Source organism: Balearica regulorum, chromosome 3, assembly GCF_011004875.1.
Source record: "Balearica regulorum gibbericeps isolate bBalReg1 chromosome 3, bBalReg1.pri, whole genome shotgun sequence".
Classification (NCBI taxonomy): domain Eukaryota; kingdom Metazoa; phylum Chordata; class Aves; order Gruiformes; family Gruidae; genus Balearica; species Balearica regulorum.
This window is the reverse complement of record NC_046186.1, coordinates 38657867-38684785: the sequence shown is the minus strand read 5'-3', so window position 1 is coordinate 38684785 and position 26919 is coordinate 38657867. Positions and strand designations below refer to the sequence as shown.

General features: G+C 38.4%; 1 protein-coding gene across 1 annotated transcript in view; it reads left to right on the top strand.

The window, feature by feature from the left end:
• The window catches only part of ME1 (malic enzyme 1), a 194522-nt gene that overhangs the window by 51202 nt on the left and 116401 nt on the right, over positions 1-26919 (top strand). The window contains exon 3 of the mRNA XM_075747600.1: positions 6571-6720. Within this exon, the coding sequence (XP_075603715.1) occupies positions 6571-6720 (150 nt within the window). The remainder of the gene's footprint in view (positions 1-6570; positions 6721-26919) is intronic.

The window sequence follows — 26919 nt, the reverse complement described above, 5'->3', positions numbered from 1 at the left end:
TAGAAATGGGTCGGTGGGTTGGGCGGGTCCAAGGGGTCTCACTTCAGGGCTGACCAAGTGCGTGGTGATCCTTCACAGGCACATGGCGCACAGGGCACAGATGGTCATTGTTTACGTGTTTCAGGAATAGAGGAGTGGTCTCACAAGATGTTATCCTGCCTCAGCAGGCTCCGTTCTTGGTCAGCGCTCCCTGGTCATCACCAGCCCATCCCTGTCCATGTCAAGATGGGTGTTTACGACATTCACTTGTTATCAGGGGCCTTACACCTGCAACTTAAAAGCAGGAACAAAAAAGGCCCATTTTATCCCATTGTCGTATGTGTTTCTTAACTAGCAAAGAAATTTTGCTCCTACTTCAGGTCATAGGACAAAAGCACTGGTGTTTCTCAAAACGTCACAGATTGAAAATTACAGGTCTAGCTTGTGAAATTCAAGAGGATAGTAGCAGTATTTCCAAATCTTAACTCTTTATTTTTCTTTTAAGCAAAAAATTGTGGATATTTAAATGGCTCTTTGCCAAAACGAAAAATTTCTGCAGCAAAGGAAAAAAGAAATAATATATCAGTTTTAAATGACAGAGTATTAAAAGTTTGAATGCTGTGCCATTTGAACCACAACACCACATACTGAAGTTTTGATGACAGTGGGAATCATCAAATAAAAATAACTGTCTTCAGGTATTGTGGGAATACTTTGAAGAAAACATGCTTTATCATGTTAAAAGAAAGAAAAGAAAAATCTGTCTGTCTTGGGAGCAGGAGAAAAAGAACTTTTTTTTTTTAACATACATTTAATCCACATATGATAGACACAAATAATATACAAGTATAAATAAATATAAATATGTTTACAAATAAATGTAAATAAAAGTTTTTCCAGAAGCCATTTACTTCAGACAATTATTTTCCAAATCTGTCCCTGTTAAGCTTAATGTATGTATATAATTAATTAAACAAAAATTCAATATAATTATTTCCCACCTATGATTTTTTTGCATTTTCTCGTTTACAAATAAGTAGTTGGGTAAGGGCAAAATTTGTTTCTTGCTCCTGTGACCAGACATTCCAAAAATAGAAGCACAAACAGTATGATATTACATCCATGTGTCTTTAGCATTAGACTGCAGTTTGCCATGTCATACCATAAACCCTGTTTTTAGTATAATGCCTTTTTTAGTATAAAGGTTTTATTATACTGTGCAGCTTTGCAGTACAAATTTGTTGTTGCTCTGGTGATGTACTTCAGCTGAGAAAACTAGTGTTTGGTTCATAGAAAAACTTGAAATGATTAAGTTAGGCTTTTTTCTCAGTGATGTGATCACTAGTCAAAATACTTCAATTAAGAATTCAGTAATTAACATAAGAAAAAAAATTAAAAGCTATGTTTATTTCCCAGTCTTACTCTGTGGCATGTGGCAGTGGTATTTTCTCAACCATCATTTTTGGTCCAGGTATTTGCATCTTCTCCTTCCCCTTATAGTCTAAATAAACAGTGTGACTCCATTTATGATGCTGGATAAGCTGGGCTGGAGCCTTCATCCTTGGAGATATTCAAAACCTGAGTGAACATGGTCCTGGGCAACCTGTTCTAGTTGACTCTGGTTTGAGCAGAGGTTTGGATGAGGCAATCTCTGGAGGTCCCTTCCAGCCTCAGCTAGTCTACAATTTCATAATGCAGTTAAGAAATAAGCTTTCAGGGGTAATCTTGGATCAATGCAAATTTGTGTAAATTAAATTAGGTTGGCCCTTAAGCACTTAAAATTATATAAATCCACAAGTTGCCCCCAAATGAAATTATTTCTTGAAGAAATCATATTTGTATTTGGTGTGAACACCCAGCAGGCCTAAACTGACTGTTCATGTCATGCTACGCTTTGATCAAAAAATATTTTCCTCTTAAATTAGTGGCACATTATACTGCTGTGGTGTTTTCTCCAATTTTCAGCAAAATAAAATCATTTGTACATTACATGTGTAGGTTTACATTTAACACCACTGATTGAAAGACTTGGTAACATTTACATGCAGAAAATACTTCCTTTGAAGACTATCAATGGTGACATCTTGGACTCCTTTTCCAAGATAAAATGCTTGTGTGAATTGAGTGTACAAAAACTTGTGCACGCAAAATGTGATTTGCAGCTGTGTTTATAAGTCAAATGTCTGAAAATTTTATTGGAGTATGTCAATAGAGATCCTGCTCTTAGAACATGTGCACTACATGTGTGTGAGCTCAGAAGTATTTTGTGAATTAAAAAAAATACTGTCCTTCAAGGCAATATGTGAACTGTGGTCTCCTGTACTCATATTCCTATTGAAACATTTTAATGGGAAGAGTGACTGTGATCCTGCTCTGCTGCAGATACTTCTTGAATACCTTCACTGATGGAGAATTCCAGAAGACATTGACTATTTTAAATAGAACTTGAGGAAAAAAAAATAATCTCAGTGCTCCCTGTACAGGCAGGTGCTCAAGGACAACCTTGTGTAAGAGTGTGCAGCTATTGCTTCTACTGGATGTAAATTTACTAATACTAGAAATGAAGCATTTCTTCCAGTATGTGTCTGGCATAGTCTTCGCTCCCATAGGAGCAGTGATTGAAAAGAGATAAAGGGAAGCTATTGTTTTCCTCCTAGAGCTAGGATTTGATAGTGGGTGTATAACTGCGTGGTTTATGTCCAAATACAAAAGATTAAGTACAAGCATTTGAATATTGCAGAGGTAGAAGGTGGTAAGTACCTTAGACAGAAGGCTATTGTCTGATGAAACACTAATGCTGCATATGACAGCATCTTATGCTGGCAGGATTGTAGCTTGCCCTGGTTTTGATTGGAAAGAGGGTGTGTGCAAATCCATAAAGCTAAGCTGATAGGACTGTGGCATGACATGTTTTCGCATGGCTGAAACTCCGTTGCTGACTTGCAGCGCGGAATTGCTGTGCTCTGAAACGCAAAGAGTTCATACAGAAAACAAATGTGAAACAGCAGCAAATACATTGCCTCGTATGCTTGGCAAAAAGGAGGCCAATAACAGGAAATAATTCTATTCCTCTAACTTAATTTGGAAAAGCTGCGATGGATTTTGCAAGTAATTGGATCTTTTTTCCCCCTTGTGTTCCTAATTGTCTGTCGTCTTGCTCTGTATTTGACACTGAAATCGTTGCCCCTCACACAGACACATCTTCTGTCTGAGTCTTTCTTTCTCCAAAGAGTCACTCTGGTAAAATGTTTTACTGGATGTGTGAACATTAGGAGAGGTGCCATTAGATCACTTTTCCTGAGAATGCTGTGTTATTTTGTTTTTTCTTAAAGCTTGCTATATTTATAGCATTTCTGTAGAGATACTGATGATGCAAAGTAATGGAGATAAGTATCTCACACAGGTTAAGAATAATCGTGTTTCCTCCCACTTCCCTTGATTTGCTCTCATGTTTTGCAAGATAAAGAGCAAACAGACTTTGGGCTGGTTTTTTTACCATTCCATTTTACCTTGTAAAATTCATGCCAGTGATAGTAGGGCCAGTTATCCTAAGAAATTATCAGTAATTTTCTGGTAGTTATACCAGTTTTCTTTTGGATTTTGGCTGATATTTGTGTTACATCCTTTTGTCTCCATTGTATTTAATTCCCTTTGTAATAGCAGACTAGCATGAAAAGTTCTTAGGTGAAGTAAAAGCAAGGGGGAAAAGTGACGTACTGAAATTTGAATGCTTGGCAATCCCCTTGGTCTTACTTGCCAGCCCTTGGATTTCCTCCTCTGAAAGTCTTCTCTGAAATCTTCATTCAAGACTCCTTGTCTGAGGACAGATACTATTTCCCTCCCTTTTTATAGCACAGATGATTATTCTCAGTGTTTTATTGCTTGTTTTCACTATGTTTTCAATTAAATGTGGGCTTCAGTAAAAGATTCCATGAAATTCTGCATTTTAAATGTATCTTTTTTTTAAAACACAATGCTGAAAACTACGTCATGCTTTTAGTTATACAGATTACTTGGATGTTGCTAAAAGATGCATACTTGCTGTCTAATGCATTGTAACCAACACCACATTGAGGATGAAGCATTTTTGGTTTTCCCCTTAAAAAAATTTTTTTGAGAAAGTTGATAGCCCTAAGCAAGTTACTATGCCCAGAAAGAAGAGATATTTTATAGCTACCACTGAAAAGTAGCCTTCTGATCAAAACTGCACTTCTTTAGAAATATTTTTCACTTTGTAATAATATTTCTTATGCTGATTTGGATATGGTCAAGCATGCAATATTTGAAAATATAAGTAGTATGCAGTTGTTATCTTTGCAAGTTCTGTAGCATAACCTGAATATAAAAGTGACATGAAAATGCAAGTAAGAAAATAAACCTCCAATTTAATGCTTTAGGACAGTAAAAACAAAATGGAGAGTTTTAGCAAGTATTTTTTTTATTTGAAGCCCTTGAGGAAGCCTTTTGCTAAACTTTTAGTTTATTTTATAAAAGATTTCTTTACGCCATTTAAAATCCAGGCTTGATCTGAGTAGTAAGAAAGGATGACAAAAAGGTATTTTGAAGTGTTATGTAGCCACATCTCATTTTAACTGAAAGTGGTCAAAACAAACAAACAAAAAATACACTGGCAACTGCTTTAAAACATAGCGATGCGGCTTGCATGAACGCTTACAGTCTCCGGTATAGAGCAGGCCAGGGTATGTGTGATATTTTCCAACATCACTTTCAAGGTCCTGTGGAAACAAAATGAAAGTCTTCAAATGTATTCACAACTATATGTGAATGAGCTTGTATTTCAAGGTAAATGTTGGGATAACCATCCTCAGGAGAAAGGTTTTAATAAAGAAAATGCTCCAAGAATTCAATGACATTGAAAAATATACTGTATCATAATAAAATACTGGGAAAATGAAAGGTTAGTAGGGAAATGTAATAATATGAAAGAAAATGAGTATGTATGTATATTTGTAGCTGAGAACTACAAGCACAGGATATAATTTAACCTTGGAGAACGTTCAAAACTAACGTGTATGATGGAAGGTGATTCAGGATGCCTCATGGTATTAGAGTACAACTTCAACTCTTTGGTTTCTAGCTCTTTATCTGTTTAGGTTAGTGACACAAAGGTGCGCCACTGTTTTACCTCATTACAATCACCAGCTGCCAAAGTGGGGGCACTAGCCTTGCTTATAGTGCTTCTTAAGGGTTTATGTAGCAGATCGCAAAAGAAATGCTTCCCTGATATACGGGGATATGCAAGCTAAGCTTGAATGAAACAAATATGGATTTACTAAACAGTTCTTTGTTAGATTGTTACCTGACTATATTTGTGTCATCTTAAAGTATGCATTCAATTTTATTGGCACATGTGATGCATGAGTATGCTGAAGGAAAGTTCATGTGAATAATATTTAAGCACACAAACCTCCAGGCTTTTGGAATGAATGTGTTGTGTATGTATTTCCTTAACACTTATGTAATAAATTGATGGGCATATTAACTTTTTGAGTATAAGTAATTAGTAATCCATTGTAAATAAATAAAAAAATAAGAAAAAAATCCATTGTAAAAAAACCCCCCAAACTTACATGAATTTACATAAGTTAAAGTTTTTATGTAAGTCTATTGGTATAGAAGACAATTTTTAAAGTAATACTTAACCTTACTAAAACTAGTGAATAGAGAGGTGGGCTTTAGGATCATCAAATTCCTAAATATTAAGTGTTCACAGAGTGACCAGAGTCATACCTGTGTGAACTAATATAACTTCAAGTCACTCCTAGACTCATATAATTTGTCATACTCAGCACTGAAATCTGGGTTCCTGGTTGGGATCTTGGAGCAGTAGTGTATTTACTCAATATTAGATTGATAGTAGTCAGAAGTTGATCAAGCTAAACATGAGGGTTTTTTCACTCTCATTTTTGTGATTTTTTTTTCCTCATTGGTTTTCTTTTTAAATAAATATAGGACTTCTTCAAATGCAATCAAAAATTCATTTCCATTGGGAGATAAAAGATTGCAGATTTCATTACAAACATAGACTTCAGGGACAAAAGGCCATGTGTGTATGCTTTGGTTTTGAAAGCTTTGTCCTACAGTGTTCAGGTGAAGTGTTTATTTGAAGTATTAGTCTGGATTTAAGAGAAATTTCAATCAAGACAAGAGCAGAAAAAGCTAACATTTTTAGTTTAATTTTTTTAGGCAAGAGAGTAAGCTTGTTGCAGTTTTATTTAATGATGGTCTCATTTCAAGTGGAACAATTGATATGTACAGATTAGGTTCTGACAGATCAAATACGCAGTTGCGGTGTAGTGTTTCATACCTGAGAGGGATTAGCTTCCCGAGTATGTAGAGTTTGTCAATTTTGTGGTGGTTTCAGCTTCTCTCGGTCTCAACCAGTTTGTTATCCTTTGTGTTTGAACTGTTTGTGCTATTAAGACAAGGAGGAATTTAAATACTTTCAGCAAGAAACAGGCTGTTACAGAATAAACATAGCTTTAATTAATTATCTGAACACCTTTCTATTTCTAAATTAACTTTATATGTTCACTTGATGTCTGTCTAATTATATATAATTCTCCACAGATATATTCTACTAATGAGTCTTCAGGATCGAAATGAAAAGCTTTTCTACAAAGTGCTGGCTTCTGACATTGAAAGGTTCATGCCGATTGTTTATACTCCCACTGTGGGACTGGCTTGCCAACAATATGGCTTAGCATTTCGGAGGCCAAGGTATGTAAGTTTATACTTCAAATAAAAGTAATTCTATCTTATTTTCCTCTTGGCAGATTTTTGCAGGGGTTTTCTAACACAGCTGAATGTAAGGCAAAACTGCAATAATTGAGATAATTCAAACTACACTTTTGGTCTACATTAAACAATAATTTGTATAGCATTAAGAAGGCAAATGGTTGTTGTAATTATATTAAAACATGGGTACATTTTTAATCTCATTAACTGGCTTTTTTGGAATCCTAGCTTTATGTTACAAGACTAGAGAAGAATGGACCCTTAGTCTTAGATTTGTCTTAGCAACTTGAAGAGCATAGCCTTTTACATATATGGATATTTATATTCTAGATATGTTATACATCTATATAATAATGATAATAATACGTATACAAACTTGGGATGCACTATATATGTACCTACAGACATCTTAAAAATAATCAATAATAATGAAAGTGCCTGTCACACTGCTTAATAATTTAATAGCTTCGTTACTGGAGTGCTTTTATTCCGTATAAGCGGTATGAAGGAAGGATAGATGCTTCTGTTTCACTCTGCCCCTTGAACATCAGCCCACAGGATCTGAGATTTATGGTGGTTGCTGTTTGAGAACTTTGTGTATACCAGTGCCTTCAAGTGAAAACTGGAACACCTCTTTGGAGCCTTCTGTACAATTTTCTGGCAAAGGAAGAGATAAATGAGCTGTATGTGCATAGCTCTGTTAACAGAAATAGGTTTTTTACAGTGAAGGCATTGATGGAAAATAAGAAGCTTGCAAGATTAAAGGGAACAAATGACGGCTCACAAATTCTTCAGCAGGACGTATTTGAGGGAGAAGACTTATGGCTTCAAGGTTTTGTTGTTAATGTAAAATAATTTTGGCCTCGTGACTGACAGAATGAGTCAGAACCATCTGGCCAACTGCAGAAAACAAGAATTCCCACTTCGTTACACATTTGAAAGTTCAAAAAGACCTCAAGAATGCTTACTTAAACCTGTTTAACGATCTATGGCTTTTATGTCCCTCCCCTAGCAAGAAAAGTCATCTCCTTTTTCCCCCCTCAGTATTTACCACCATGGTGATTTTATTGGCCTTTCAGGAAGTGCTCTATATGTCTGGAAATTAAGTCTTTGCCTAAGTTGGTCTCATTACCCCTTGTTTTGATATCCATTACTGTATAGGATATTGCACAAGGAGCACCTCCGCCCATGCGTGTACTTTTCATTTTCTCCTCAGACTTGTGGAGCATCTGTGGAGAAAAAAACCCTGTCAAATTAGACAACAGTTCAGCTGAGTGTCAGTCTGCAACCGGTGAGACACAGCTTGCAACAGCAATTGAAACAACCCTCCAGCCCCCTTTAGAAATTTTCAGACTCCTGAATTCCAGTCTGATCCTAAGCACACTCAAGACATGGGGGAAAAACTGATTAATTTTTATCTGCAGAGGACTAAGAAAGATGCCCTAAATCTTTCTCCTTTAGATATTAAGACCAAAATCCTAGTTCACGTTGCACTGTCACTAATAAGTTTATGGATCTGTATAGTTAACTTGAAAAATTACACTATAGACACGCAGTTAGCTGGGAAACAACAACTTCTGAGTTCTCCACTATGTAACTAAGCCACTCTTTAGCCTGTCCTGTATTGACAATTGAGTAGACTTTAAGCCTTTATGGGTTTGTTTGAATCATTAATGTATGGTATCACCAGCTTACATTTATTTTCCTTTTAGTTTCAAATATGATCTAAAAAGCTTTCAAAAGCCAGGCATGATAGCAGTAATACATACATTGTGCAGGCTTTGGAATAGCAAGCTGAATTTTCTCAACTCAGCAAATGACTGCAGTATAAAACTACCAGTGCATATAAATAACATTGTGCTAACTTTCTATGTTCCCCAGGGATTTTCCTTTGTTCTACTTTAAAAAGCTTGTTATTCTGGCACATGGATAGTGAACTTCCATTCTGATAATATATTTAGCTATTCTGAACAGTGACAGTGATGATCCAAGTGCTCCTTGAAAATCCTCATATTTGTATGTTCTTAAAAGTATGATTTTATTTACCAATATTGGAATGAAGTCTGATTTTTTTCTTCCAAAAATGTTCATTTCCTTATTGAAAATGAACAAATTCAAGGTGGATTATACTACTTCGGTAATTTATTTCCCTTATCATTTAACTTAAAAACTATATAGCTTTATAGGACATTCCATAATTTGGTATTTCACACTGCATTTTTCACTTCAGTTGAGCTGCTAATGAATGAATGATATTTTAAACAATATTGAATCATGTTTTAACTGATGTGTCTTTTAGTATTCAGTTATATTCTTGAGCCACTGAAGTCAGCTTTGGCTATATTCATCTGTCTGCTGCTTCCCCAGATATATGTGTACTTTATAGACATGACTGACTGTCTGGGGAGACATACAAGATATTTATAAAAGTCTGCTTTATTTCTAGTCCTGCTGAATTGCCTCACTACTTTCAAATAAGTGTTTTAATGACTTCTTTAAGTAAAGATGGCTGAAAAACATGTACAATCTTCTTCTGCCTATTAAGGACCTCATAAATATTTTTTTTTAAAGAACAAAATATCATCTGCCAAGCTGAATGTTTATTCTTCCCTGTAAAATTCCCAACTGTTACATTCATGTTATCTCACTACCTGCTCTCATCTTCCCACACCTCCCAGCTGATACCAGTGTTCATTAGAGGTCTTGGAGGACAAGACTGTAAAGAGTTTCCCCTTTGACAGACTCTTTGCTGCTTAAGAGACACCTATACTTTGTGATCTTCCACTGCGTTCTGTTACAGAGATCTGTTTTTTCCTAAGAAAAACCTTTTCTAAATTGTTCCAAAACCAGCTATGCAAAGCAGTCAATTTCATTTGGTTTGAAATTATGTTCTAGACTGTAGCTCATTTAGCATTAAGCATTATATACCAGCATCCCTCATAAATGGCACCCTCCATGAGTAGAACTCACAGGAAGGAAAAAAAACCCCACATTTAATTTAACATACAGAAGGAGAAAAAGATATAAAATTTAGTCCAGTCTATACATTCTCATGTTTTCTATTAGGGTTTTTTTTTTTTTCCCAGTTGTTACAATTCAGGGAAAAGGTATGATCTCATCATACCTTAAAAAAAAACGGTCTTATCTGTAAGGACTGTTTTATGCTGTCTCGTATCTAAATGCAGTCTTTACTGGTAAATGAAGGTTTTTCTTTCAGAATGTTTTTATTACTGTCTCATCATAAAGCTCAGAAAATGTTTGATTTTTCATAGTTAAACAAAGGTCCTATTAGAAACAGACTTGTTTATATAGGTAAATAAGTTGAAAATTACCCAATTGCTGCAGATCATATTTATCACACTGGAAGCTGCAAGGCAGTTTCTTATTATTCAGTTTAAATCTGTAAGTTGGTGGGGTTTTTTTCTATTCTGATAGATTTCTTTACATTGTGAAGTGAGTTTGAAGCCTCTGGCTCACAAGTTACGTCTTTAGGCAAGCAATAATGAAAATTAATTTAGAGTTAAAAAGTAAGTAAGTGCCTTATGGGATCATGAAATGACATAATCTTCTGTAACTCCCTTACATGTTTTTAGAAGACTATATGTGATCATATGATGTGCTTACAGTTATAGAAGGACACTGTGGCTCAGGCTAGATGTTTTTCATCCTGTATTTTGCAATTATAGAATAAACATTCATGGCTGACAAGCTGACTGTCTGATTAAGCAACATTTCTCAAGCGAACCAGCTGTAATGTAACTTTACTCACTGGTTTGAAGCTTGTCTGGATAATTGACATTTGCTTGTAAAATTAAAACTCAAAATTGCATTACTCGCTGTGAATAGTCAGCTTAAAATCCACCAGTTTAATGAATAAGAGTGTTATTCTAGAAATAAACAGTACAGATCTAATAGCAGATCTTTAACAGGCACCCGCCTACATCACATAGTTACAGAAACATAATTTAGAAAACCAGTCTCTCTGGTCTTCCTCACAACCTTTGAGGAGGATGAGGGAAGAAAGAAGCTCCTCCAGAGGGTAAGTCAGAGAAGGAATTTGGACCTCTACAGATAAAAGCTTTAAAGGCTTATGCTGGGAATGTAATGGACTTGTGGTTTTATTGCAGTGATCACACTGTCATTAAGAGCATTATCTCAGAATCTCTACTAGGTCACTTTTTGGTTCAGAGTTTCTATCAGTCATTTAAAAATAAATTCCTGAAGTAAAAAATTCTTCAGTTGCACAAAGCGTATACATACATCTGACAACTTTTGCTGACTTACCAAGAAACAGTGTATTTCTATAGCTGGATTTCTAAAATATAACAGTTCTTTCAGTTGCTTTATTCATCCAAAAAGAATAAATATGGGCAAGTTCAATGGAAATTTCCTCTAAGAATCCAAAATCAACTTTTTACATCATATAGAGAACACCCAGGAGTTTAAGGTTTTTGTGTAAACCCAGCATTCAGACAGGAGAGGAAAAATTGCCAAGTATTGCTATGCTGAAGACTTTGGATGTTGTTAAAATGTTAGGTGACTGTTTATATATTTCCATTCCTAGAAGGAAAAGCCATTTCAAACAGCATATGAACAAAGCAAGCCCTGGTAACTATTGCAGCCACACAAGCATGGCAGAGCTCCTCTGAAATAACTTCCCAATGCAGTCACACGCTGTCAACCTGACTAGGAACCATTTTTAAAGCAGCTGTATTGAAACTGATGCTGCATATTGAAGATACAGATGCACTCTCTTAAAAGGCAAAGTGTGTCAGCATTAGCTTTGAAGTAATTTTTTTCTTAATACAAAAGCAGATCTTGTTCAGCAAAGTGTTCTTGCAGAAGGCTTCTTCTGTAGTAATTCTTTCAACTCTCTCTGTTTTTGTTGTTTTCCTGCCTCACAAATGATTGAACATAGCATATCTAGAGGTCTCTTATTTGCCTGAAGTCTAAGCAAGATTACATTTTTGAATTGACTTTTAGTAAGTATTTAAAAAATGTGTTTGGTTTAGCTCTTTTAATATTTTTAGAGAGCTCTTGGAATATTATTAAGTCTTTATTACCAACTTTTCAGAAGGCAATTTATCATGTCAAATACTCAGTCTACAAGTGCTGATATTATACCAGATTGCCTCCTCATTGAAGTTCATGACTGACTTGGCACATACAGATTTGAGATTTGTTCCTTTCCTCATATTCCTCAAGGGGAATGCATTTATTTACATTTATTGTATGTATTTACATTTACAATGGTTCAGATGCACTGTATTGAAAGCAAGTGCTGCAAGTGTGAGTTCTTTTTTTTGTTGACACATTAATTTTTACATACTGAGATTGTCACCTGCAAGATAGCATCACTTTTTTTGTAAAGAAAATTAATTAGAGAATAGGGAAATATTTATTTCCTGTGACAGAACTTACAAAATGCTAGACCTTGGCGGCAGAACTTGCAGTCTGTCTATCAGCACAAGGTTGATCCTGCAGTACATTTAATAATTTTTTTGTGTTTTTTTTTTGTGAAGCTTTCCTTGGACTCTGGACTTTTCTTTTTCTTAATTCCATTGGATGCCTTTGACATCTAGGTCTCTTCAGAAACCAGATTTGGCTTACAGGAGGCCAAGAACTTGTCAAATAATCCTGGATCACATGAGCCAAGAAAGTTCAGTTCCTGGTGCTTCTTCGTGACAGTCTGTCTCACAGATACGTGGTATTTTCTTGATTGAGACCAGAAGGTCTGGATTCATTTGACCTAACTTCTTCACTAGTATAACTGCCCCCTGAGGTTTTTTTCAGCACATTTAGATGTTTTTTCCCAGGCAAAACAGATATATATTTTTTAGAGACTTTATTAATCAGATTGTTACTATGGATAATTATCTTGCTATCTTCATTTAGTTAAAACTGATTATTGTGTAACATAAAATTATATTAAAAGATATAAAAAAGCAATAATTTCAGAGTTATTTTTCCTAGTGTTTTTTCTCTGAAAACTATGCAGAATTTTGATCTGGAAGTGAAAAAAGAAGGTGTGGGGTATTTTTAACCAACCTCTTGTTAGGGCTGGCTTGTTAAGGCAGTCTCTGAAATCGAAATGTGTTGCAACAAAGACAAAAAACAGCAAAATGCTTCTTAGAAAATAGCCTGTTGGAGCTCCATTCTCCAACAGGCACTGGTGTGGGCTGTGTATATTAACAACATGGCTCAGGTGGAGAGTTACTCTATGGCATTACAACAGAGAATTAGCATGGCTGCAGCATTTTTTCTGATTTTGGGCAATCTTTGTCTTCATGACTTCAAAAGCCTGGCAATAATGGCAGTTGCAGCCCCTCACCAAGCACTTTTGAAATGTCTGTTTGTTTTTCATTTTCACATTTGTCTTGTGAAGATGACAACGGTTCACACTTCCCAGACAGCTTTGCATCCTTTTTTTCCATTGAATTCAAGCACTATGACATCTTATGACACCCAGTAATTCTACTCTTTGGCATGACTCTGTTCTGCTCTGTTACCTTCATCAAGCCAAAACTTAGCTTAGCACACTGTTGCTTCCTCGGCTCGAAAGTAAGGCTAATAGATTCTCCTAGCATAACATTTGCCCTGCTCTGAGGAGTTGGAAAAGGAGAGTTGGCACAGCATGAGAGTGTTGAATTCCACTCTTCTCAGAGACTCTCTTCTAGATACATACTACGCTGGACTGTGCCCAAGATGTGTTCAACTTGGTCTCTCAGCAGCCAGTAATGCTGCTGCAGGGGAAGGTGTGAGGATCTTGCACAGAAGTTATCTGTTGGCCTCATTTTGGTCTTAGAGTGCTCTGTAAATGTTAAGCCAATTTCTTATTCTAAGGAAGAGTTGGATGAAAAAAAGTTCTATCTTGATTTTGAAAACATTAGGATATTGTTTAGGTTATATGTATGTAGTCATCTGGTCTGTCTTGAACTGTGTTAAATTCATGGCCTTTGGTAATATTTTGGCAATAGATTTCACTATTTAGTTATATTGTAAATTGTTCTCTTTTTATTAAACTTGCACCTTAGAATAAAATCATGAATGATCAGCCTGTGCTAAAGTGAGAATATATAATCCTGACCTAGCAATATGAAATATAATATTCTCCATATGATGTTACTTTATGTATGTACTTGGTGCTTGCATGTAGATATTACCTACAACGTTAGCAGAAGGATGGTGTTTACAGAAGTTATGCTTTGAGCTATTCTTTCATTTAGTCTTGTCTGAGTTGGAACTTTACCTATTGTTAGCCCCTTCCTGCTCTCGTGAGCTGCTTACATGATTTCTTATGCAGGTAATGTTGTAGGGACTTTTCATCATGGTCATAAAAGAAGCTTTGTCCTAAAACACATCACAAGCATGGAATTTCTGGCTTTCAGACCTAAGTTCGTACCTCTTGGTGCATTGCTCTGTTTTTTCTGGAGGGAGTACATCTAGGCTGTGAGCAGGAGGAAATGAGGCCATCCCTACTCAAAACATGACTCTCTCAAAATGTTTGGCAGCAGTCAATGTTTGGTCATTTTCTTTCCCCTCTTAGCACAGTCTTCTGAGGAAGACAGCTAGCAAGCCTCAGGGCACTTCTACGGATAACCTAGGTGGTTTCTATGCATGACTACCAAAATTAAAGTACTGGTCATGTCTGTCTCCTTGTTTCCTTATCCATTTCCTTCACACAATGCTGGATATTTCCAGGGGACTGCCATCCTCATTTGGTTTGTACTGTTATTTTTTTTACACATTTTCATTATCTCTTGTGTGAGGTTAGAACAGAAAGTTCTCCCTCCTCCATAAATTTGGAGGACTCAAATTTATCTTTTCAAGGGCATCTGCACTCTGACCCAATAGGAACTTACACTTGTATGGGCTTTGGCATATGATGATTATCTTCCTCACTATGCATCCTATTGAGAGAGTCCTCTGAAACAGACAAGTTTTTTACTGATGCTTTTCACCATGTGGAAAGGATGGTTTGTGTGATGGTTATTAATGCAGTGCTTATTAGCATCTCATTCCTCATAGATTAGCATCTCCTCTCATAGATCCTTCTCATTCGGTTTGTTAAAACAGTCATTATATGGATCTACGTGCAGAAGACTGGACAGAAAGTACATGATCCCAAGTTAAATGTCTACTCTGACTAATCTTCTCTCTCTAATGCTAATACTATGCAAAAGGTAGGCTATATCCTTTTCAATAAATAACCTGTATCACTGCCTTTTAAAAATAGCAATATTCTTTTAGCAAGTTATAGTTTCATATCAATAATTAAGACTTGTACCAACATATAACCACCTTACTCTTCAATGTCTTCCTTTTTTTTCCTGAATTTTTAAAGACATTTTGACTTCATGCCAGTCCACAATACTGCCTTCTGGTTACAAACTTCCAAATTTCCTGAAGTAGTACATTTCTTAATGAAATAAGGGCAGAGATTTTATTTAGTTTTCACACCTCAACTTGGCCAAAGACTTGTGAGCAACACTAAAGTATCAGGTAATACAGTAAGGGAGAGGTCTACTCATTGGCTCTGTCCTACTCTGTTGAAGCAATGTTTATCTACCAAAATTTCCCCCTCATGGAACAGCCTCTGTCAACCTGCCAGATTTATACAGCCCCCTAACTGTCAACATCATTTGGCCCCTGAAACAAACCTTTTAAGAGTCACTTGCTTCAATAAGGAAGTAATAAATTTCCTTAGTTCAACACCTTTTCAAGGATAGACTATCAAATCCCATGCAATGTCTGCAAATGGATCCTACTTCATCTTTATCTCTTGTGCAAAATGATAGATACAGTTGTCTGCCTCCTGGACTGGGGGGCTTTGGACAGCCTTTAAGTTGTGGCCTGCAGGTGACAATAGTTTGCATATCAGTGGGCTGGAATTCTACACCATCCTAGCACTAATTTAGAACAACACAGACAGCTGACAGCTTGTGCCACGTGAACAAACAGGATGGTCCAAGATGTTTTCAGGTGTCTGATCAGCCTTTGGAACAGCAACTTGAATTTTCACATTCTGTAATCCAGAAAGTGTGAATCCCTTTGTGGACGATCCTAGTAATGTCAGATCCGCTAAGACAGTGCTAAAAGTAAAGCAAGACAATGTGCCCTCATGGCCAAGAAGGCCAGTGGTATCCTGGGGTGCATTAAAAAGAGTGTCCTGGTTTCAGCTGAGAGGATTGATTTTCTTCATAGTAGCTAGTGTGGGGATACATTTTGGATGTGTGCTGGAGACAGCATTGATAATATAGAGATGTTTTTGTTCTATGGACTTATTGTTGAGCAGTGTTTACACGGGGCCAAGGCCTTTTCTGGTTCTTGCACTGCCCTGTCAGCAGGATGGCTGGGGGTGCACAAGAAGTTGGGAGGAGACACAGACAGGACAGGTGACCCAAACTGACCAAAGCGATATTCCATACTATATGACTTCATGCTCAGTTTATAAGGAGCTTGGGGGAAGGGGGGGGGGGGGGGGGCAGCGGTGTTCGGAGCAATGGCGTTTGTCTTCCCAAGTAACCATTATGCGTGACGGAGCCCTGCTTTCCTGGGGATGGCTGAACATCTGCCTGCCCATGGGAAGTGGTGAATGAATTCCTTGCTTTGCTTTGCTTGTGCTCGCGGCTTTTGCTTTACCTATTAAACTGTCTTTATCTCAACCCACGAGTTTTCTCACTTTAACTCTTCCAATTCTCTCCTCCATCCCGATGGGGAGGGAGTGAATGAGCAGCTGCGTGGTGCTCAGCTGCCAGCTGGGGTAAAACCATGACAAAGAGCATGGCCAGCAGGTTGAGGGAGGTTATCTTCCCTCTCTACTCTGCCCTGGTGAGGCCACATCTGGAATATTGTGTCCAGTTCTGGGCTCCCCAGTTCAAGACAGACAGGGAACTACTGGAGAGAGTCCAGTGAAGGGCTATGAGGATGATGAGGGGTCTTGAGCATCTCTCTTATGAGGAAAGGCTGAGAGAGCTGGGTCTGTTTAGCCTGGAAAAGAGAAAACTGAGAGGGGATCTCATCAACGCTTACAAATATCTAAAGGGTGCGTATCTAGAGGATGGGGCCAGACTCTTCCCAGTGGTGCCCAGTGACAGGACAGGGGACAATGGGCACAGACTGGAACACAGGAAGTTCCATCTGAATATGAGGAAAAAATTATTCACTTTGAGGGTGCCAGAGCCCTGGAACAGGCTGCCCAGAGAGGTTGTGGAGTCTCCTTCTCTGGAGATATTCAAAAGCCGGCTGGACGCCATCCTGTGCAACCTGCTCTAGGTGATCCTGGTCTAGCAGGGGGGTTGGACTAGATGATCTCCAGAGATCCCTTCCAACCCTTGCCATTCTGTGATTCTGTGAGACACAGCACTGATACTGGTGGCTACAGCATAAAGCAGGTGATAATTTTGTTTTTAAGGTCTGAATCCCTTCTCTTGGACACTTGAACTTTTTTGCTGTTAGTGATCTTCAGTATATTGTTGTTGGCTTTGCACCAAAGTGTCTCAAACTCTCATTGTTTGGAATGAGTATCAGGGAAAGTACAGATCATTTTAATCTTTGGGAGCATACTTAGTAATAATAAATATGTTTCTGCTGTCAGTCTCAGTTGCCCCATATTTTGCTCCAGGACTCTGGCCACAACATCACTGCCTATGACATACATGCTAGTTTACTCCTGGGCTTCTCTCTAGAGCAATGCAACTGGTTTGCTGCTGAAGGAGAGGTAAATAAAGCCAGAAACGGTAAAGTTAGAAATTACTTTCTTTTGTAGAGGAAAAAATGGTCTGGTTTTTGGTGAAAAGAGGTTTGGAAGGGAGGAGAAGCAACAGATTATTTATTGAGCCTTTTAGACTGACCAAAAAAAAGGTCTTTTTAGAAGACTTACATGTTATCTTTTGGTGTGCTGAGATGTCCAAGGGACTCTCTTTTATCAAAGAAGGGGGACAACAATTTTACGGATGCTATGAAGTGGTTAAAATGAAATTGCTTTGTATCAATAAGCGTTGTTCATTGTACAGCTGGAGTTAGCTGATGGCTCTAAACTTAAGCAGCAAATCTGACTTTGCTGAGTGGTTCTATACTAGACACCGGTATAGAACCAGGCTGTTGCTGAGGAGTTACGGAGTTATTTGCATTTTGGATGGCAGTCCCTCAGTTTTTATAAAAGTGGCTATTCTGAAACTCTCCTAGAGGAGGTAGTGCTCCCCCCAGGGCAAGCACTGCAGGGATTGCTTAGTAGGGTGCATTTACACTTGGAGAAGCACTTGAAGGAAGAAGACCTGCACCTTTTGTGTAGCTGTTAGCTGTTCTCAGAGATGTGAGGTATGCACACTTACAGGCTATCCTCTCGCCCTTCCATGTGCAATTTAGATTTACAGTTCATTGCTTTGGAAGTACTAAGAAAAAAGTATGGGCTTCTTTCTCTTTTCCTAGGGCTATGCTGTGGAAGGGAAAGGGCTTGCTTCCAGATATCAATGGGGAAAAAAAGAAACGGTATTACTACATGTGTTTATAATTAGGTATCACCAGCTTTAGGGATGTATGCGCATGCAACATGAGCATGTAGCAAAGAACTGTTACAGGTGATTGATAAGAATTAATATTTTTTTATTTAGATTGAGATCTTCTTAGAGATGGAGGAAGCCTCCTCTCTGCCTCTATGCAGAGAGCTTTTTCCAAGTGCCCAGTAATTCCCATTGCTATCTCCTGATGTTGCAAAATGAGGTACCAGTAATATTTCAGATGAGACACCAGTGACTTAGAAACATTACAATGCTTTATTAGCTCATTATATATATATATATATCTCCCAGCCCATATCCAGAGGAGGTTTTTCCTTTAGGAATGTGCTTATACTGGATTGTCTCCAGCTCTCGTTTTCTGTACATTTGTTGCACGTCCTTCAGCACCACCCAAATCCCCTGCTTACACATTCAGCAGCTTCTCTCTTCAAAATACTCTCATTACTCAGCAGTCCAACGTTGTCTCCTTGTATTTCCAATACAAGATATAGTAGCTTTAAAAAGTCAGTTGTTCCTTTAACTGTATTTAGTGAAGTCGAAAAGAGGAAGGAAAAACCTCAGCGAAATCACTCTAACTTTGCAGTAGCTTAGATATTTTAACATCATGGTTTTCTGTCTCTGTCTAGAAGCTCTCTAAATACGGTAAATAGTCAGGTATTAAAATGGAAGTTGAAAGTGAAGAGAAGGCATAAAGATTTTCAGCCTTTAAGAGTTTAACAATGGGATGATTGTGTGTTTTAATATATCTTGTGTTTCTCTATACTTATAGCTAGATGCTTTTTGTCTGAGAGATTTTTACACACTGTTTTTGAGACAGCCATACGCCCCTGCTGATACGAGGCTTTTGGAAAAGGCAAGAGACAAAAGTTTTGGGATAGAAATGAACCCTTTTATTTCTTGCATGGCATTTTCATCCTTTTTAGCAAAGTTTTATAGCTTTATACAACTGTTTTCTTATGTGCGCTGTTCAACAAAAAGTGTCAGCAGTGTGAAGTAGAATAAATTTAAAACAACCATAAAAAGACCAGGTCACAACAACTTTACCAAATCTATCATAGAGTAGCATTAATGTAGTGCAATTTGCATTTGGGTGGAGAAAGGTTAGTGAGGTGTCTGTCATCCTCGCCACTGCTCTCTGAGTTAAGTGATGGCATTGCAAGTCAGTTCCGCTTTGTATAAGGACCTTCTTTTGCTAATGAGTATTAAGTGATTAAACCACATGCAGGAAAAACTGTATTTTTTAGAAAACGTCTGTAAGTGTATGAGAGGCTGCTGGGAGTATAGATCAAATATGTATAAACCAAACAAAGCAAGTAATTCTTGTAAGAAAAGGAGAGACTTCTAGCCAGAGGTAGACATTGATGCGGAAGGCATAAATCAATCAGCAGAAATAAGGGATGGACTCCAGGGAACCATGGACTGAGAAATATAAAAAAAAAAAAGGGAAGCAAGCGTCAGTTTGTGCTGAATGAGAACCTGTGCCTTTGGCACAAAGATGGTCAAAAGCCAGTTCTCATTTTTGCCTCTTTATTCCCAAAACAACTACATTTAACATGAATTTCTGTTTAGTTTTAAAGAAAAAGGTTAGGAAATTCAGAGCCCTGATAGAAATTAGTCTGGCCAGGGATGTCAAGGACAACAAGAAAAGCTTCTATAGGTATGTTAGTGATGAAAGGAGGACGAGGGAAAATGTGGGTCCCCTCTGGAATGAAACAGGTGACGTGGTCACCCAGGATATGGAGAAGGCTGAGGTACTCAACAACTTCTTTGCCTCAGTCTTCACTGTCAAATGCTTGAGCCACACTGCCAAGGTCACAGAAGGCAGGGACTGGGAAAATGCAGAACCGCCCACTGTAGGAGAAGATCAGGTTCAAGAATATCTAAGGAACCTGAAGGTGCAGAAGTCCATGGGACCTGATGGGATCCATCCATGGGTCTTGAGGGAACTGGCGGATGAAGTGGCCAGGCCACTCTCCATCATATTTGAGAAGTCCTGGCTGTCTGGCGAAGTTCCCGCCGACTGGAAGAGGGGAAACATAACCCCCATTTTTAAGAAGGGTAAAAAGGAAGAGGCAGGGAACTACAGGCCGGTCAGTCTCACCTCTGTACCTGGCAAGATTATGGAGCAGACCCTCCTGGAGAGTATGCTCAGGCACATGGAAAATAAGGAGGTGATTGGTGACAGCCAGCACGGCTTCACTAAGGGCAAATCATGCCTGACAAATTTGGTTGCCTTCTATGATGGGGTTATAGCATTGGTGGACAAGGGAAGGGCAGCTGACATCATCTACCTGGACTTGTGCAAGGCGTTTGACACTGTCCCGCACAATATCCTTGTCTCTAAATTGGAGAGACATGGATTCGATGGATGGACCACTCAGTGGATAAGGAATTGGCCGGATGGTCGCACTCAAAGAGTTGTGGTCAATGGCTCAATGTCCAAGTGGAGATGAGTGACGAGAGGCGTTCCTCAGGGGTCGGTACTGGGACTGGCACTGTTTAACATCTTTGTCAGTGACATGGACAGTAGGATCAAGTGCACCCTCAGCAAGTTTGCCGATGATACCAAGCTGTGTGGTGTGGTCGACACACTGGAGGGAAGGGATGCCATCCAGAGGGACCTTGACAGGCTTGAGAAGTGCGCCCATGCAAACCGCATGAAGTTCAACAAGGCCAAGTGCAAGGTCCTGCACGTGGGTTGGCGCAATCCCAAGCACGACTATAGGCTGGGCGAGGAATGGATTGAAAGCAGCCCTGAGGAGAAGGACTTGGGGGTATTGATTGATGAGAAGCTCAACATGAGCCGGCAGTGTGCGCTTGCAGCCCAGAAAGCCAACCGTGTCCTGGGCTGCATCAAAAGAGGTGTGACCAGCAGGTCGAGGGAGGTGATCCTGCCCCTCTACTCTGCTCTTGTGAGACCCCACCTGGAGTACTGCATCCAGCTCTGGGGGCCCCAGTACAGGAGAGACATGGAGCTGTTGGAGCGAGTCCAGAGGAGGGCCACGAAAATGATTGGAGGGCTGGAGCACCTCTGCTATGAGGACAGGCTGAGAGAGTTGAGATTGTTCAGCCTGGAGAAAAGGCGGCTCCAGGGAGATCTAATTGTGGCTTTCCAGTACCTAAAGGGGGCCTACAGGAAACCTGGTGAGGGACTGTTTATGAGGGAGTGTAGTGACAGGACAAGGGGTAATGGGTTCAAGCTGAAGGAGGGTAGATTTAGATTAGATGTTAGAAAGAAATTCTTTCCTGTGAGGGTGGTGAGGTACTGGAACAGGTTGCCCAGAGGGGTTGTGGAGGCCCCATCCCTGGAAGTGTTCAAGGCCAGGTTGGATGGGGCTTTGGGCAATGTTGTCTAGTGGATGGTGTCCCTGCCCATGGCAGGGGGGTTGGAACTAGGTGATCTTTAAGGTCCCTTCCAACCCAAACCATTCTATGATTCTATGAAAAAGGGAATTGAGGAGACCTCACAAATTTATTTTAGTGTACTCTAGAATAAGGAAATTAACTACTGTTTAGGTTTTTTGATGGAGTGTTCCATCTAAGGGGACAGCTTATTGTTGCTGAGGTGAAGCTCTAATGTAGCTTACAGAGACACAGCAGCACATTTCCATTTACAGAAGTTCACCATATTATGGTAGCTTTCTTATATTAGAGGGTATTATTTTTTTTAACTTTTCTCTTGAAGTTCTTCTTTGGATTTATCATAGGCACATAGAAATGTAGAGGTTTGCTGCACTGCATGGCAGGTTGTTCATGCTGCCTGTTTTAAGCAGCAGTATGTCTTTGAGAATTTTCCTTAGCTGTCCAGAACGTGCTCCTTGAATGTGACCTGTAGATGTTTGCTTCTGAAAATGAAAACACAGAACAGGATTTGCTTTCTGTTCAGTTAATTAATGGTTTATTCACAAATATTTCTATTTTCAGTTTGCCACTTCACATATAGAATGTAAAAATACTCTAGGGCATGCACCGAAATGAGATTCTTCTTGAGGAAGGTTGTAACCTCAGTGATTTGATGTGTGGTTGGTACATTGCATTCAAGGTTTACAGTGAAACAAATGTCATCTGTGAAAGATGACTGGAAGGATGACCCATAGGATTTCAATGGCAATGTTCTCAGGAAGGCCTGTGCCTCTTCTTGACATTGGACTTGAGCCTTTGAGTCCCTTGAATGGGAAGGAAGCTCACAAATAATGTTTCAGAAACACTTCTACTGTGACTGCTAGCTGATGCTTTTTGAAAGCCTCCATCACCCCCTATGACTGCTTCCATGACTCCTCGCTACGTCCATCCTGTGCTGCTTTGTTTCATCTAGGTATATAGAAAGGCTAGCAATAGTATTACCCGTTTGTGTTAGCCAATATCATTGCATGCTGCATTTTTCCTCAAAATGTTGATACTGACTTTATGAAATGAAAAACTTCACTTGGGGTCCTGACTGAATTTATATAAAAAGTAGGGAAAGTACAAGACCATTTGCCTCTTATGAATGAGGTTAATTTTTATGACAGTGCCCAGATATATTCCACACGTTTAATGCTTAAAATGTTACCTTGGGCTTCCATCCAGTGTAATTTTTTTCTCAAATTTTATGATAAAGGCTTCTAGTAATTTTTAATTAATTGAGTCAGAAAATCACTAGTTTATTCTTAAATATATTCAATTCCCTATAATTAAATACACGTTATATAGACAATATAAATATACATTTCCTGTTTGTTGCTGGTAAAATTTTAATACCCGCTTTTTCCATGAGTGAATTCCAGAGAAGAACTAGTTTGTTGGAACTTTGTTAACATCAGATAACATAGTCTTAAAAATAATCATGTTATGCCTCTTTGTTTCTCTGTCTGAGATAGAGCTGGACCTGCAGCTTTTTTCCCATGTTCAAAGCTGTTGTTGGACACAGTCCCAAAAATTTTGTCTATCATCTCATACATTCACGCATGTTGTAAAATTAACAGGAAATAGGAGCAGAAATATAGCTGCTGATCAGATTGATTGCATTTTTCTATTTTTAAGGCTTATATTTTTGAAAGTGAAAAATTTGGATGTAACATGATGGAAAATATTGTAGCTTTGCTATAGGTCCAATAATTATAACAAAGTGATTAAAATCAAGAGGCCAAAAGAAATCAATAAAAATTGGGTGTGGGATGGATGTACAGCCAAACCCTTCTTACGCCAAGGATTTACTACCACAGTACTTTTTTGGAGTTCAGACTAAATTGATCTATATTTTGACCAGTTCTTGTAACATTCCATTGAATTTACTAAAACATTTTAGCTTAAGATCTGTGTTTAAAAATTATTCAGATTTTGACTAAGACTCTAACCTAGGAGATTTCAGTTATTATATGTTTTTTAAAGAAGAGTGTCTCAATAAGCAAACACTTTGGTTCGAAATGTAGTCAGGCTTAGTTCTGTTTTTTTGAAAGTTTTTGTGGATGTGTGCAGTCTAATTAAAACACTATTGTTAAAGCTACTTCAGCTTTTAAGTTTTCTAAGAAGCTATTCAATGATCCCAACCACTAAAATAAGAACAAAAGGGAGGCGAACAAAATACCAATTAAAAAACCATAATGACTGGCTTCTTATGGTGAGAAGAATGCAATATTCCAAATAATTGGAATTTAATACAAAACTAGTCACATTGTCACTGGACAGTGATTTATATCCTTTGCATGCAGATTTATAAACAATAATCTTATCTTTTCATGTGGTGAAAAAAAAAGGCTAACCTGAGAAGTCAGTTCTGTGATGGGATTACTTGTTAGCAGAGAAACTTTGTATTATTTTGAAGCACTAACTCAGGCCTGAAATTCTGCATCTGCTGTTAAAGCCTCTTGTGTTTCCTGGTGGCCATCAAAGCCCAGCTTTTTAAAATTTGCACAAGTGGAGTAGTTTTTGTAGTTAGTGAACATTTAACAAATGCTATTTAAATGGCATTTTAAGAGGTGGACACATTTTGTTTAGGATCAGAAGTAAACTGCCTGTTCTCTCCACATTGCTGATTACAATAGAAAGAAAATGGTTACAGTCAACACAACACAGTGTTTATTTGAAAATTAATTTTGTCACATTTTTATAACAAATGTTTTGCTTTCAAATGCTCATCTGTTGTGCAAATAGCTATCTAAAAGCTTTGTGATATCCGTCTTGCTCAAATTTCCCATTATTTATGACAATAAACTGAAAATTCATAATTTCTTCTGGCCAAAATATGTGTAATGTAGAAGCAGGTGAGCAGCTGGATGAAAGCATGAGGGTGCGTGTGGATACATACACCCTCGCATCCTTTGAAATGGGTGAGTGCCCAGATGTGCCAGGGCTTGCACTCTTGGGGAGTGGGAAGCTGAACAAAATAACTTCTGATGGAAACTCTCTTCTCCCTCCTCAAAATCCCATTTTGCAGTACTTTATAGGTTTCCAGGCCGTTCAGCAGTGGCTTAGGTCCAGGAAAGCTGAGCCCAGGGTCTCGCATGAGGAAGGTCGCAACCCCAAAACGGGCCAGGGCAGAGAAGGAGATGGATGTGTATGGACTTTGCTGGGATCTTCCCACTGTCTTCCTGGCACCTGATCCTGCAATCAGTGCTGCGCTTAGGCAGTTCGGTCAGCGTTAGTGGACTCATCTGTTTAAAACAGCACTTGATTTCAGACCCATGTGGTTTTTGAACACCAGTGCAGGTAACCTTTGTGCCTCCAGCTGCGACTCTCTCTCGGGAGTGACCTTTCCTGCAGGTCTGTCTGCACTTACCCTGTATAGTGGTGAGTTGAGGCACACATAAGCCAGCCATACTAATCACTGCAAGAAATAACTGGCAGGAATATTAGAAACAACGTGGATGTATGAGCATCCAATCATATGGATTATTTTGCATCAGCAAGATTTCATGCTTCTCCCTCAGATGATGCTCTGAGAGATCACTGATTCACTGTGACATCCCAAGGAAGATGCTGTATGCTCTAGCAGGCAATAAACTCAAGCCCATAAGTTTTTTTTGTTTGAATAAGTAGTATGTAACTGAGTCAAATATTAAAATCAAAGTTGAAACAGAAAGTAATTTGAATGTAATTTCTGTGAATGATAGGAGAATGATAGTCTTTGAAATAACCTAGGCTGAATAATTGCTTGCTTTTCAACTCAAATTGCGTTATTTTTAATGTCTTCTACTATTTTTACTAATTAGGGCGCGATACTCATGCTATAGCTATATTCAATTCTATAAAAAGTAAAAGTTTCTAAGGAAGAAAATGTCCATTTTGTAAGGATTTAAAAATGGCTCCAATAACTTCTTTGTTGTCTCTTTGTTACTTCTCTCGCTCAAAGTAATGCTTGTGATGTGAAAGCTTGTTTGGTTTTGTCCTAAGATTAAATAGTTTATCTTAAAATGTGCAGGTGGTAAATTGAGATCTGTACTTTTTCAGAGTGTTTTGCCCACCTTTATATGCTGAAATACAAAAGACTTATTTTCAATCACTATCTGTTGATACAATTTCCACTGAAAGCAGGAATAGTTTTCTGTGTATGGAGTGGAGCACCATCCAAAAAGCATTTGATCTTAGGAACAGCAAACTCTGCTAGAACAGCTATTTTCTTCCTACTGCTAACACTCCTTACTGAAAACTAGGGAAAATTCATGGTCTGTACCCAATTTTTGCATCAGGGGAAGGCAAGGGAGAATAACTGCTCTAGCTGACCGTGCTTGGGAAGGGGGCTTGGACTGGGTGATCTCCGGAGGTCCCAGCCAACCTCGGTGATGCTGTGATCTCTCTGCCCTCCGGATGCGGGTCTCGGAGATGCCGCCGAATGCCGTATGCAGGCAGCTCAAGCCCGGGTGAAACAGCTCTGCTCTGTACCGGCACGCTCGCTGGCAATCTTGTGCGGCAAGTTTAACCTGGAGGCTTTCACATCAGCCCGCCGGCCTTCTGACTTGGTACCTCTTAACACTGCAGCTCCTTGCTTTAAAAACTGCTCTGTCACCGTGACATAAATCGAGTGGTTTCCTTGGTTCCTTTGCAGCAGATAAGGTCAGCTCTACAAATGGAAGATAGTGTCTCTTTTCTGAAGTGACTTCTTTATTAAAGTGGAAGTTGAGTAGGATAGGCCATTAAGAAGAACCCTTTTTAATAAGTCTTCACTTTTGTCCTTGTTAATGGTTATTGAGAGCAAATGATGGCTATTTAAAGGTCAATGAAAACTGGCTTAAAGGACGCTATTGTCTAAATATTGGAAATTTTCCATGTTCCAATGAGCCAGGGCAGCGCAAGTTGTTGAAGTAAATAGGACAGTAATCTCACTTGTTTGAGTACTTCACAGTTTAAATAACGTTTAAAAGTTTCTTTAAAAAAAACATCATTAGCTTTGCAAGATTACTAGTAGATACATGGTTGATGTTGTTTGATGATGGTTATTTATGCGGTTAACATTAGCATGAAATAATACAAACATAGCTATTGAAGTAGAGCAGTGGGTTATTTTTTGTCTTAAAAATGAATGGGTCTGGCTCTGGTAAACCATTCTCATTCACAATCTTCAAATAGTTCTATTTGTGTCTATTAGAGTGTAAGTAATTAAGTTATTTATTGAGCAACTGTCAGATGGATTTAAGTAGCTTCTGGAGTAAAACAGCTCTGGCTCTTAAGACACAGTATTTCTCAA